At 40.9% G+C, this 14890-nt stretch overlaps 1 protein-coding gene across 1 annotated transcript in view; it reads right to left on the bottom strand.

The window, feature by feature from the left end:
- Window positions 1-14890, bottom strand: part of LOC147030880 (complement factor H-like) — a 374343-nt gene that overhangs the window by 99127 nt on the left and 260326 nt on the right. Inside the window, exons 23-24 of the mRNA XM_085875422.1 lie at window positions 7921-8098; window positions 3594-3673 (exon numbers count right to left, since the gene is read on the bottom strand). Of these exons, the coding sequence (XP_085731548.1) occupies window positions 3594-3673; window positions 7921-8098 (258 nt within the window). The remainder of the gene's footprint in view (window positions 1-3593; window positions 3674-7920; window positions 8099-14890) is intronic.

Below are 14890 nucleotides of genomic sequence, written 5' to 3'. Positions count from 1 at the left end.
GAATTCAATTGCACACAACATACAGGTTCCCTTACTCAGCTATGTCGATAAGTGCATGTTCCCTAGATAGCTCACCTTCCATTGTTTAAATGTTTTGAAATCGATTAGAAGCTGCGGATCGATTTAATAGTTAGGGAGCGAACAATAGAGACGTCCCTCCCCCTCTTCTGCGAAGACGAAGAAGAACCCTGCCATCCCATGATGTCAACAACTCCCTCCCACCAGTGGTTGAGCAGGGAGTGGATCACGAGGGCATGAGTCACGCCGGGTGCGGGGGAGGGGGTGGGAAGGATAAAGGGGAGATCCTTTCTTTGTTCGTGTGGGAGTCCCGTGATAGGGCTGAGTTCGTGGGCTGAGTTCGGGGGAGTCCCATGGCAGAGTTCGTGAAGAGTCCTGTTCTGAGTCCCGTGTGCAGAGTTTGTGTGCTGAGTCCCGTGGGAGGAGTAAGCTTTTTTTGCTTCGGAGAGAGCAGTCGTTCAGCAGGCCATCGGGCCCTGTTTGGCTTGCTTGGCTTGAGGCCTTCGGAAGCTTTTTGCTTCGGCTGGCTCAGTGAGCTTCGGCTGCTCCTTTGTTTTGGAAGGAACTTGAGCCGGTTGTTCAGTTCGAGCTGCGAGTGGAGGCTTCTTCCTCTTCTTCCTCTTCTTCTTGGTTCGTGGAGCTTTTTGTTCTCCATTTTGTTTCCCGGCTTCGTGTGACGCATCGGCCTCTTCTTGGAGTTGGATCCTTGGGGAAGCGACGATCGACGATCGACAGGAAGGATCGGCGCCTCGTCTCACCGGCACGTGTTGAGAAGCGCAGGAGGATTCGCGGGAGCTCGGGAAGGATCACGGCGATTGGATCCAGCTCGTTCTCGCTGGAGCCCGGGTCTGGACAAGTTGAAGAGCACATGAGGTGGAAAGGTTCGAGTCAAGCTCTGAGTTTCAGCTCACCGTCCTGTCCTCCGAGCTGGAGCTCGTGATTAAAGGCATCAGCCACCATTTCATGTGTGTGTGTGTGTGTGTGTGTGTGTGTGTGTGTGTGCGCGCGCGCGCGCGCGCGCGCGTACGTGTGTCCGTGGGCCCGTCTAAAAAGTAGGAACTGCTGTAAAGTATAAATGACTGTACATAATAAGTAGACGGTTGTAGTTCTTTTTGTCGTGCTTTTGTTGCTTGTATAATTGCATACGTGTTTTGCCTTATTTAATTGCACACGTGTTTTATTATAATAAATGTCCTTGTGTGAATGTAAACCTGCTCGTTGCGTCCATTCCCTCATTGACTGAACATTTCGTGTGTTGGGAGTTAGAAAGCCGTTGGTTTGCTGTAATAGGGGGACATTTGGACCGACGGTTCTCGGCGATTACGCCGCTCGGAATCACGCATGGACAAGCTCGCCTCAGCGGTTTGTTCCGTTCGAGTTCCGTCGAGGGTGGAATACGCCGGTAGTTGGATCACGTGAGTATTTAGGTACATTGAAGATTGGCAATCGACCCAACCCCACGTTATCTGCCGATTGGTGTATTTCGGTTCTTGTACAAGGACCCGTCGCTCGGAGTTATCCGGGCAGCAATCTATATTCGAGGCGATCGGTCGGGCCGACTTGACTTGCGGCTCCGTTCAGAGTGGTCGGTTGGCGGCCGACGCCCGGCCAGTAACAATTCGCTCGTTGACCGGTGTTACTTCAATTATCATTGGAGTCAGCTTATTGGACACAGCTACAGCAACTCCTTGGGCATGGTAACCATCAGAGCAACCAGACCAATCGTAGGTGTAACCACCTGCCATGATCTCGCCGCAATCCGGTGTCCGAACACCAGAGAGTGCTGCAATACCGATATCCAAACGCTTGAGCTCAGATGATAACAGATATGTGATCATCCTCTCTTAGGGATAGGACATTCCAGGCACCCACCCAAAGGGACCGCCTAAGGTTAACCCAAGGTGACCACCGTCTGATGGACAACACCTCAGCAGCATCCCGACACACTCTTCCACAATTTGATCCGGGATTTTTATCCCATGGTTTCCCTCCCATCATCAAAGATTGGGGGTCCCGAAGGCTTTGCACCAATCCGATCATCTAGTGAGCTGCCCTGCGAAGGGAAGCTGCACAGGAGGTACTCCCACGGAGTGGGTTTTCAGATTTTTTTTTATTGTTCTGGAATGTTTTGTGGAAAGAATGGTTTTACGGTGGCCAGAGTGCAAATCCTGCCACCAACCTCCTAATCAGAATTAATCCAACTGCAGGAGGACGTCCGCAGACACAGTTGGGCACTAAATATGGATGGCCGTTGGCTCACAAAGAGCTCCTCCACCCTTTGACAGGTTTTATTCTTCATCATCCTGGGTGTCCATATCATACACCCTCCTCACCAGAAAACCTGGTGGGGGAGACGGTTTAGTCACCGACAATCTGACCATGAAACAGGTTAGTATAGGTTTACGTGATACCTGTAGCAAGTCACAGATCTGATCTGGCCTGACCTGACAATAGGTGATTTCAGAGACTGTCGCAAGTCTGAACATAATTGGCCCAGAACTGGAGGAGGAGTAGTATGACAAACAAACAAATCCACAAACAAACAACAAAAAGACGTCATGAAGAGCACGGTACTTGTAAAATCCACCCCCCCCCCTCTCCGAAGGTTGCCATGAATACATAAAATTGTGCATTTCATTGAGATTAAAATTGACAATCTTAATCACAGTTCAGATCATTTGGATGAAAACTGATTACTTTTCATATTGAAATTGATGATTTTAGAAGTTTGACCGTGAGTTGACCGTTGACATTTTGACCTCAAAAATAGTTGTTTTCCTAATTCAGTGATGGACAATGCAATTGCTGTTTAATTTTCAAGTTAATAGGATGTAAGAGGATTTTCAGCTGAAAATTATTTTTGATGTTTTCCCTTGAGTTGACCTTTGACCTTTTGATCTCAAAAATAGTTAGTTTCCCACTTCGCTAATGCACTATGCAATTGCTGTTTAATACTCAAGTCAATCGGATGAAAATCGACTATTTTTCAGATAAAAATTGATGATTTTAGAAGTTTGACTTTGAGTTGACCTATGACCTTTTGACCTCAAATAGTTTTTTTCCCCAATTCAGTGGCGCAATATGCAAATCCTGTTCAAATTTCAAGTCAACCGAAAGAAAAATGCCGATTTTAGAAATTTGACTTCAAGATGACCTTTGACTTCAAAATCAATAGACTTCTCACTTGAGACTACCTCAACAACTTGGTAAAGTTACATAACGATTGGTTGAGAATTGTGACCTGTAGGCAATTGACAAACAAACAGAATAACAAAATCCACTGACCAACACACTTGAAAAATCCTCGATTTTGAAAGCGACAAACCCACAAACACACAAACACGGGTCCGTGAATTATAATAAGGATTCAGAAATTGAGGTGTGTGTGTGTGTGTGTGTGTGTGTGTGTGTGTGTGTGTGTGTGTGTGTGTGTGTGTGTGTGTGTGTGTGTGTGTGTGTGTGTGTGTGTGTGTGTGTGTGTGTGTGTGTGTGTGTGTGTGTGTGTGTGTGTGTGTGTGTGTGTGTGTGCTGTTATTTCAGTTTATTTGCAGACTTAAAAGTACATGTGTACGTACAACAGTGAAATTATGATGAGGAAGAGTCAGGTTTTTCTTCACTAATGCTTCTTCTGACAGTGTACACCCAGAAGTAGAACCTAAGGAAAGGAGGGAAAGTATAATTAAAGAATGATATTTGGATGGAGATTCAGGGCGTTCATTGTGTCACCCTGTAACAGAGCAGTGACATGTAAAATTGGTTCCAATTCACAGAATTACTGCACGAAATAAGGAATTATAAAACACTTGTAAGTCGATGACCAATGGTAACATTTGAAGAAAAGGAAAACCTCTTGGGGAGGTGCAACAAAGAAAGAGATAAGTGACATGATGAGATCTCCGTCATGTTAAAATGCACCAGGTGAGAGGATGGTGCATTAATACTTCCCATCTTTACAAGACTCATGATCTATTGCATAATGTGAAGTGTTGTGCCTGTCCATGCGTTTGTGCATCCGAATGTCTCCCGTTTCCGGTGGCTGCTTCCGGGGCTGCTTTTGAAAAGCTCCGCAAGCAGCAAAGCTCAACATTCAACCAGATAAAAATGCATGATATTAAACGAGATACATTTTAAATGTATAAATAAAAATGGAATCGCAGTTTGTTTATTTACAGTGCATTAAGATACGACCTCGGCTGACAGGAGAGCCTCGAAATATGCACACTCGCCTCTCAACGGTCTCGCCGGGTTCGAATCTCAGGCCAGCTATAAAATGTCAACCCGGTGTTTCACAGACTGGGTGAATAATCAATGTGTGTGCCGTCCCTCCGATGGATGTCAAATTTGGCATTAGTTGGTGAACGTTAAAGATCCCCACGGTGTCCTTCGTGAAAAATATAGGTGACCGATCGCTGGCATTGTGTCCAATTTACAAATTCCTGCCTGAACTACTGCTGGGAAAGCAATGGTAAAACACCGAGCATAACTCTTGCTCAGGAAGCTCCATCGGTAGCACAGACGCTCTGTGACAGAGTACGCTTGCAACATTTAAAAAGGACAGAGCATGGACATGTAGAGAGAAGGGGGAAGAGGGAAGGGAAAGAGGGGGGGGAGAGGGGAGATAAGAGTGGGGGAGAGAAAGAAAAGGAGGGAGAGAGAGGAGAATCGTTTTGAGGAGGGAAAAGAGAGGAGAGGGGATGAGGGGAGGGGAGGATGGGGGAGATAGAGGGGGAGAGATAGAGGGGGAGACAGAGAGGAGAGAGGGGAGACAGAGAGGAGAGGGGGAGACAGAGAGGAGAGGGGGAGACAGATAGGAGAGGGGGGAGACAGAGAGGGGAGGGGAAGAGAGAGAGGAGGGGAAGAGAGAGGAGAGAGGCGAGACAGAGAGGAGAGGGGGAGACAGAGAGGAGAGGAGAAGAGAGAGGGGAGGGGAAGAGAGAGGGGAGAGTCGGTGAGAGGAGGGAGAGGGAGGAGAGTGGAGGAGTGAGAGGGGGAGAAGTTTCCTTCTGTATCCTTCTTGTCCACCCAATTCCTCCCCACATCCATTATTTTTCGAAGTCTCCCTCTATTTTATCCTTCAACTCTGCTGTTGGTGTCCTCCCTATTTCTACTGTTCCTTTTGTCCTGTTATGTGCGCTATGTGCTGATCTGTTCAGTGTTCTCACTTCCACAAGCCTAAACTCTGTATACAAAAAAACTCACCAGTTGCAACCATTGCACAGGCTTGATGGGCCGAATTGTCTCTTTGTCTGTTGAACTTCCAAGGAAGGGAAGTCATCGATCTAAAATAAGAAATGTTAGTGTGAGTCAGTCCGTCAGTCAGTCCGTCTCCTCCAGAACTCCAAAACCATGAAACCTAGCGGCTCCAAACTTTTCATGCATACTAAGGGAACTCCAAGGTAGTACTGAATGGAAATTGGATGTTTGGGTTAAATTAAACACCCCTTTTGAAGATAATTAACCTTGCTTATTTCATTATCCTTTCTCAAAGTGTCATCGTTGGTCAGCCCCTGAGTCAGCATTCTGTCAGCTTGCTGGGTCTTGATTTGCCATTTTGTTCAGCCTGGTCAACAATACCTCGATTTGGAACAGGCCGCAATAACTTGATTAAATCGGGAATTGATTTTTTCATAATATTTTTCGTTGCCCGATTTGAGCGAACTTGATACTGCACACCGCATGTGAATGTTGAGTATGGTGGCCCTAAAATTTTTGCGCTGTCCTGAACATACATACATATATACAAGATGAGAGTTTTAGTAATATATCTCTCTCTCCTCTCTTCTTCTCTCTTCTCTCTTCTTCTCTCTTCTTCTCTCATCTTCTCTCTTCTTCTCTCTTCTCTCTCCATGAATTCTTGCTCTACCCCCTCCCAAATCTCCTCTCTCACTCTCCCCTCCATGCTCTGTCTGTCTGTCTGTCTGTCTGTCTGTCTCCAGGTGGTGTTTCTGTCCAGACAAGAGTTCGTCTCCAGATGTGTCTGAGTGGTGTTTGACTCCAGCCAGCTTTGCTTTGTAAGCGTTCAGGCACAGTTTGTCTCTGCACGCATCCGGGCGGTGTTTGTCTCCGGACGGTGTTTGTCTCTGCACGCATCCGGGCGGTTTGTCTCCGGACGGTGTGTGTCTCTGGACGCGTCTGGGCAGTGTTTGTCTCCGGACGCGTCTGGGCAGTGTTTGTCTCCGGACACGTCCGGGCGGTGATTGTTTCCGGATGCGTCCTTCCGGGTGTTGTTTGTCTCTGAACAGCTTAGCTCTAGACATGTCCTAATGCCTGTTTTTTGTGTCCTTTATGATCCTGAAAAACAGAAAGTTTCTTGTTTAGACTAGTTTTCAATTTTGTTTGATTTCCGAGCAGGCAGAGAGAGCGAAAAAATTATCTCACTCCTCTGCGGACGTGCATTCGAGACGATTTTCTATATAATTTTCCAAATTCAGAGCCAAAGTTCTGCTTAACAGCAAGCTCATTTTCCGATTCGTGTTTCAAGTCATGTTCAAACTAGAAGGGCACTTGGTAGAGCACATGCCTCCGCCATATAATTGCTGATCCACGAGAACATATCTATCTGGCCCAATACGTTCTTGAAATTCACACTACACAGGACTATATCGTTTATGGCCCCATCTCTCAATGGTGAAGAATCACTTTAAAAATTAAATAATTATCGTATCCAGATCCGGATTCAGATTCAGATTTTCACCAAAATCGAATCAATTCTTCCTTGTCACACATCCAACCTGTCTACGAAGTTTCATCCGAATTCGTTCACTTTTTGAGATATAGTGCTATCTATCGGTTTCACCCTCTTTCAATGGTGAAGAATCACTTTAAAAATTATCAGATCCGGATTCGGATCTTCACCAAAATTGAATCAATTCTTCATTGTGACATACCCAACGTGTCCACCATGTTTCATCCGAATCCGTCCATCACTTTTTGAGATATCGTGCCATATATCGTTTTGGCCCTATCTCTCAATGGTGAAGAATCACTTTAAAAATTCTCGTAACCAGATCCGGATCTTCACCAAAATCTAATCAGTTCGTCCTTGTCACACACCCAACCTGTCCACAAAATTTAATCTGGATCCGTTCACAACTTTTTGAGATATCCTGTACACAAACAGACAGACAAACAGACAAACAGACAGAAAGGGATTGAAAACATAACCTCCTTCACCTTTGGTGGCAGAGGTAATTATAACATTTAATTGAAAGTAAGTCGTTCCTCAATCATAAACTGACATTTGTAGACAGATAGACAGACAGACAGACAAACAATGTGAACCAATTGCTTCACCCATCTTTTCGCTTGGTGCGTGAGGGAGCAATTGCTGTCTATATAATTTTTACGGATAAGCAATGCAAAAAAACAAAAACAGTGCCAACTTGTACCAGGAAAGCACAGCGTATCAAAAATACAAATAAGAGATTAATAATAATAACAATAATAATAATAATAATAATAATAATAATAAAAACAAGGTGAGAGAATCGTACATACAAAACAACATGATCATAAGTATACTATATTAGACTTTAAGATATTTTTGTGCTCTGGAGCAGAAAGCCTTCATCCCAGATGTTGTTGGATGACGGACAATGGCATCTGGTAAACTTTTCCACACCGGTATTATTGCGGGCATATGGGAACGGTCAGACTGAACCATTGACTAGTGACCACACTCCGTCTTTCCAGTAAGACACTGCACAGCAAAGCTTCCAGAGCACTTGCTCTGGTGAACCTTGATGGAATCCATGATGTTACTTGAATGTTATGTGTTGTGGATGTCACTTGAAAAATGCTTTGTTTAACCATATTGAAGAGATAAACTGATGGATTTAATTCGTGGTGTTGATGGAGGGCCAAATGGCCTCTTTCTGTGTCAAATTTCAGTGTGGAACTTGCCTTGCACTCCGTCTTCATCTTTTGTCGTTGTTCCTCCGCTCGGACTCTCATCTGTCACTCCACCCGTGTACTCATCCGAATTTTCTTTTTGCCTGCTGTAAGACGTATATTCATTTTTGGGAATAAACCAGAACTCGTGAAAGAGTAAATGGAGCTCAAGCTTTGATCTGATTGGGTCCTGATGGTGAAGGGAAAGAGTGGGGTGGGGGTGTTTGGATGGGTGAAGAGGAAAACAAAGTGAATAATATTTCAAACACGATAATGAGAATAAATTAATGGCAAAATAAACCAATGTCACCCGCAGGGTGACCCGTATCTTGCCAAAATGTGACCATGTGTGACTTCTTTAAGCTCACAATGAGGTGAACAGAGCTGCTATCCACCAGGAGCGACTCTTTGAGGAATATATGCCTACGAGAGATTCCGATGAGAATCCTTCTACAGAGTAACCATGAAAAATATGCGTTTGCCTCATAACGTCACCAAATGACGTCATAATGTCTCAAGCTTGACATATCAAGAAAGCACTTATCGAGGTGTTCAATTTGAGGTACTACACGATATGGCTCCTAAAACTTGAAAATTTGACCTTGGGGTCAAATATGTTTGACCTCAGGCATTAACCATGAAGGTCAAGGCCAATCGCCACCAGAAATTAATCAGCTGAGCGCCAGACCGTGAATTATATTCCCATGAAGTTTGAAGACGATCCAATCAAAATTACTCAAAAAAATAAGGGTTTCGTCGACTTCCCTGATTTGCGACAAAGTGACCTTTACCTTTGACCTTGACCTTCAAAATTTTATGCACTGAAAGGGACCTCTATAGGCCTCTGATATGCGAAGTTACAAAAATTTCCAATGATAACTGTGATCTGCAGAGTGATTTATACGTGATTACAGACAAAAAAAAAAAAACTAAAAAACTAAAAAAAACCATACAAGCTGACTAACATATCTTGCAAAAACTTCGTTTTGGCAGGATAATAAGAATCGAAAAACAATCACAATATATTAGATCGTGATATTCTGTATTCTCAAACGTCATGGGTGAGGGTGAGATTTCTCCTTCATTGGTTCCACTGGTGAGAGAGACGAGCAACATCACAAGGAGTGTCACTGGCACCAAAAGTAGTCCATGAAGTTGTGTCACTTCTGCCCAAGGTTACCCAACTGTCTGAAATAAATTCTGATGTTGTCTAATGTCTGTCTGCATCTGTTTGTGTAATTTGGGTTCAGTGCAGGAGCACCAAAGCGTTGTGGGGTACCTCAAGGTTCAATGCAGGGACCAAAATTATATATAACTTCATATCATATTAATGACTTGGACAATGGAGTGAATGGTAGACTTTCCAAATTTTCAGATCACACCATGTTTGGAGGTAAGGCAGACAGCAAAGAGGGAGGTGATTGATATGAAGGCTCACATACCAATGATTCAACACGGAACTAGAATGGCACTTGGGAGAGCGCATACTTACACCAGGCTGAACAATTTCCATTTTGTATCCCACTGATAGGTTGTATCCGCATCTGGACCTGAACCAAAATCTAATCGGCTTGTTCTTGTCACCTCCCCAACTCATCCATCAAGTTTTGGTATAGCCCGTCCATAACGTTTTGAAATATAATGCGATATATCGTTTTTCCCTCTATCACAATAGTGAAGAAACACTTTAAAAAACAGGCTGAACGGTTATGGTTTGTATCCCACTGATAAGCTGGAACTGCATCCAGTCCTTAACCAATCTCTCAATTGTGAAGAATCAATTTGAAAATTAAAATATTATCAGATCCGGATCCGGATCCGGATCATCAACACAATTTAATAAATTTGTTCTTTTCACAGATTCAACTTGTCCAAGTTTCATCCGAATCTGTCAATAACCTTTTGATATACCTTACTCACAGATAGACAAATAGGGATGAAAGCATAACCTCCATCCACCTTCGGTGGCAGAGGTAATTAATTGATTGTTACACATGACTTTGTAATGTTTATTGGGAATAGATTCCTGTTATAAATATAGAATAAATGTGATGTGTTAATCTCATATAAAAAGCTGAGTTTGTGCCTGTGGGTCGATGGGTCGATGGGTCTGTGGGTGGGTCATAAGCGCTACCCATTCTACAGGCCATGCCTTCCCCACCAGCCGTCCAGACATCACCAGCATCTTTGTCGCTCCCCATAGCTCAGATTTTTAAAGAGCAGGTTGCGGGTCACCAAACATGTTCTGAAAATTTATCAATATGATTATATGTGCATTAAATAGTTCGATGCAAACTATTGTGGTTGCCGATTGGGAAAATTAATTAATTTTAACTCCGAAGTTGTTATTTCTCGAGGCTGCTGAAAAAAACAGCCGCATGCCATATATGGATGGTGACGTCACGTTCTCCAAAACAAAGCGGACGCTCACTCACTTACTGAAAAAGTGTCCAGTTCAGCAGGCCGTTCTTTCACTTTTTTTGAGCTTGCAACTGTCATTATTATCCTTTTATATTTTGAATTATTGTAGAACAAAGTTATTTGGATATTTGTACATCATGCCTCGTACGTGTGTCATCATGTTTTGCGAAAATGGCTGGAAAACGGGTAATCGCTCCCACCAAATCCCGAAGGAATCAAACATTTGCTGGCAGTGGATAAGATTTGTACAAACAAAATGGGTGAATTTTCCCCCAAAAGAAAACGGGTAAAGAGGACCCTTTGGATAGACTTGTCATTTGTGGTGACCATTTCACAGCCGAGGATTACGAAGGCAAAAACACATCTGATCACCACTCTGTGAATATGAGTTGTTGGTTGACAAGTTCTCCAGATACTGCTCCGTCACAGAATCGATTGTTGACTTTAAGTGACAAAAACCTTGAAATATATAAATAAATTCTACTTGTTTCATAAAACGTGACGTTTTTTTATAAGGATATATATTGTGATAAATCACTTAATCTCACTGTCATTCGCGTCAATCGGGCTTGGATTATTTTATTGATTTATAAACATTTTCATGTTAATATTTTTTGCGATACTGTAGTTCTGTCGTTCAGCCTGTGCCTTTGTGTAATAATTTGATAAATCAATATCCAGTTCTTTGGATACACCAAAGATAGAACCATCTTTTCCAACATAAGTCATTTACATTCGATTGAAAATAATGTTATTAAAAAGTGTATTTTTGTTGAGTGGAAATAACACTAATTGACATAATTGACCACAACACTTGGAATTTAATTCTTGGACTTGAAATTTTTGATAAACACCATTCTGTAAGAATTTTATAACTTCAACAGGTGGTGGAAGACCAAAACTATCAAAATAATATTTGTCTTGACTATTAAAAATACAAACCCAATGAGAACCGTTCTCATTATTATCTTCTAAGTTCATAATAATATTCTTTGTATGTTTAGAAACGTTTGATAATTCATCTCGCATACAATTAACCACATTATGAATTTTTAATTTCTTACAATATTTGATAAGTTCTAAATTTGATGTTGTATTCTTTCCAAATTCCTTAAACCACTCATCAATGCTCATTTATTGATTAGAAAGATATAATTCATTTCCCCTTTTAGTTAATTTTATACCTGCTTGTGCGATAGAAGAAAGCATATCTCCAACTAACAATCTCGCTTAATCAGGAAGGCTTTCAAGTTTTTCAGCAAAATCTACAATTACACCACTTCCACTAATTTGTTTCTCCAACTCTTTGTTATGTCTTTCCAACTATTTTTGAGCCCGGAGTTGAGCCTTCCTTTCGTTGGTAGTTTTCATCGCTGCTGAAATACTAACCGTCAATGCTCCAGCCACACTTAAACCAGCAAATAACAGAATTAGAATTTGGAGAAATCCTCCACTCTTCTCTCTTATTGAATATTTCTTCAACTTTGGTTTTGACATTTTCATTTTAAGTGAGCCAGTATCGTTCCAGATTTTCACCTGTTCTCTTGTGAGCAAAACATCAATTCTTACTGCTCCTTTTCTCTGAATTGTATTAACGTTAATCATACAAGGCTTTTGATTTTGAATACAAGAAGATAGTTGATGAAGAATGATTTGATTAACATATACCCCAGTTGGCACTTTACCACTCATTTATTTTGAGTTATCTGTAGAACATTCTGTAACAACGAATCATAACATAACAACGAATATAACAACGAATCATAACACCATTATCTGCATTAATCTGCAATTCTGTTTCTTCCAAAAGCAAACAATAGGTATCAACTTCTCCACTCTCTCCTCTTTCAATGTATAGGGAAGTATCCACTCGATTAGACTTTATAGTATCCTTTTGAGCACTCAGGTCAATCGCATAGATTGCATAAGGCTTCTAAATGCTGTCATATCCAAAATGGGTTCTTTATTTCCATTGCTGTCACACACCTTTTGGTAAGACTTGAATGCTTCAGCATAATCATTTTTTTCCCAATTAATTTCCAATCTATCTCGTGGATAAAATGTTGCATCTGGAGAAACGCGAAGTTGTTTCACCTGAGCATTATCACTCAACCCATCATTCTTTTCAGTAGAAGTATCACCAACTGTTTTTTTTTAATATGAGCCACAGATATCGTGGCTTTCCTTCAAGAACACCCAAATTCCAGGTGGAAGTGGTTTGGTTCAGTTTAGCGTGTTGGCATCTTCTTTTATGGTATGATACATTGAGTGGCTTATTTGAGTTAAGTCTTCCATTCAACATCTCTTCTGTTTAAAGATAAGGAGTATATTCACTAATATACCAACTAATTTCATAAATTAGAAATTTATTCTGAGCAGCAAAAGCATTAGATACACCAAAAAGCAATCTATTTTCATTATCATTCCTTTGCAGTTGAAATCTAATTTTGAGGCCATACAGAACTTTATCATGATCACAAAATCCAAATATACCTTTAAGAGGAACTGCCACAGTAAAACTATTACCTGTTTTTGTATCATCATTATACATTCCTTTTCTTTGACTATATCCAGGGTCTGTGTTTGTTCCCATTGCAATATCATGAATAAAACCTTCGACAGCTCCCTTTCCCATTCTATCACGAAATGAATCTCGTGTAAATTTCATCATTTCAGACACAGCAGAGACATAATCAACTGCTTGGACTTCTTGTGTTCCATTAGAAAAAAGAACACTTTCAAACATCTTCCAGAAGAAATCATTCATGAGTGTTAGTAGCGTTTGTGGTATTTTCAGCCTTAGTGAATGTAAATTTAGACAACAAGAAATTTTCAGCGAGATTCAAATAAGTTTGTTGATTATTTATTTCAAAAATTTTTTGTACCATTTGTATTCCAGTCTGTTCCAGTTATGGCATTTACCTTGAAGTAGTCTTCTTTTTTAGTAGACTTTGACATGACAATGGTATCATCCAAATCATAGATATTATCAATTGCTTCCATACTTGTATTTATTTTGGAAAAAAGATGTTAAAACTTTTGAAACCCTGACCTGAGTATTTGAATTATTTTATGTCATTCTTGGGGAGACAACTGAGTTTTGCATTTCTTAATTTATTTTATTGCCAATAATTAAGAACCAATTAGGTCTTTATGTTCAAGAATAGTTAAACCTATAGCCATTAGAGTATCAATTATCCCATCTCCTTTTTTTCGAAATTGTAGTCCAACACCCCTTTGTCTCTAAGGTTTATAGTATCCTCTACCAAGATACATACCTTCGCCCTTGTAGTATGGGGAAAGGAACATCCCATCCCCTGTATTTTTTTTATATTTCCCAACTCGTGTTTCCTCACAATAACCATCGTATTTATTTATTGGAAAACTTCACGTAGGTGAATTCTTATGGATATAATTTCTCCACTAAAAGAAATCATGCGATTATTTTGGTCGGTTATCCTAGAATTTACTCTGTATAAGGTTTTTCCTAACACAGGTGGAACCAGAGAGTTGGTGTCAAAGCCACCCAATGCTCGCCTGTTTATACATTTATCGATTTTAAAAGACTCGTCTAATAATATTTTTTATCAAGCATTGCAGTGAAGTCTGATCCAAATAATTGTAAAGATATATATGTATTTGTATATTGTAATCAGTAAAAAATAGTGTGGTAGATAAAAACATTAGAAAGGAAATAACTTGCACCAAAAACTTCAACATTTTCATCTTTTGCAAAAATGGCTGGAAAACGGGTAATCGCCCCCACCAATTCCCGAAGGAATCAAACATTCGACGGCAGTGGCTTTGAACTGTCGAACCAATTAGGTCTTTATGTTCAAGAATAGTTGAACCTATACCCATTAGAGTATCAATTGTCCCATCTCTTTTTTTCTAAATTATAGTCCAACACCCCTTTGTCTCTTAGGTTTATAGTATCCTCTGCCAAGATACATATCTTCACCCTTGTAGTATGGGGAAAGGAACATCCCATTCCCTGTAATTATTTTATATTTCCCAACTCGTGTTTCCTCACAATAACCATCGTATTTATTTATTGGAAAACTTCATGAAGGTGAATTCTGATGGATATAATTTCTCCACTAAAAGAAATCATGTGATTATCTTTGTCGGTTATCCTAAAATTTACTCTGTATATGGTTTTTCCTGACACAAGTGGAACCAGAGAGTTGGTGTCAAAGCCACCAAATGCTCGCCTGTTTATACATTTATCGTTTTTAAAAGACGTCGAATAATATTTTTTTTTATAAAGCATTGCAGTGAAGTCTGATCCAAATAATTGTAAAGCTACATTTGTATTTGTATATTGTAATCAGTAAAAAATAGTGTCGTAGATAAAAACATGAGAAAGGAAATAACTTGCACCAAAAACTTCAACATTTTCATGCTCACGCTGAAGCTGACGCTCACGCCGGGGGAATCGCTATAGCTCTCTGTTCTTCGAACAGGCGAGCTAAAAACCAGATTTTTAGGTTCCATATTGAATTTATAACCAATTGGGGTTGAGTATGCACTGAATGAAAAGATTGTATTTGTTCTGATT

Source organism: Eptatretus burgeri, chromosome 3 (genome assembly GCF_056783735.1).
Source record: "Eptatretus burgeri isolate ZD-2024b chromosome 3, Ebu_testis_v1, whole genome shotgun sequence".
Taxonomy (NCBI): domain Eukaryota; kingdom Metazoa; phylum Chordata; class Myxini; order Myxiniformes; family Myxinidae; genus Eptatretus; species Eptatretus burgeri.
Note: the sequence above shows the minus strand (reverse complement) of the source record. Positions and strands in the feature narration are given on the sequence as shown.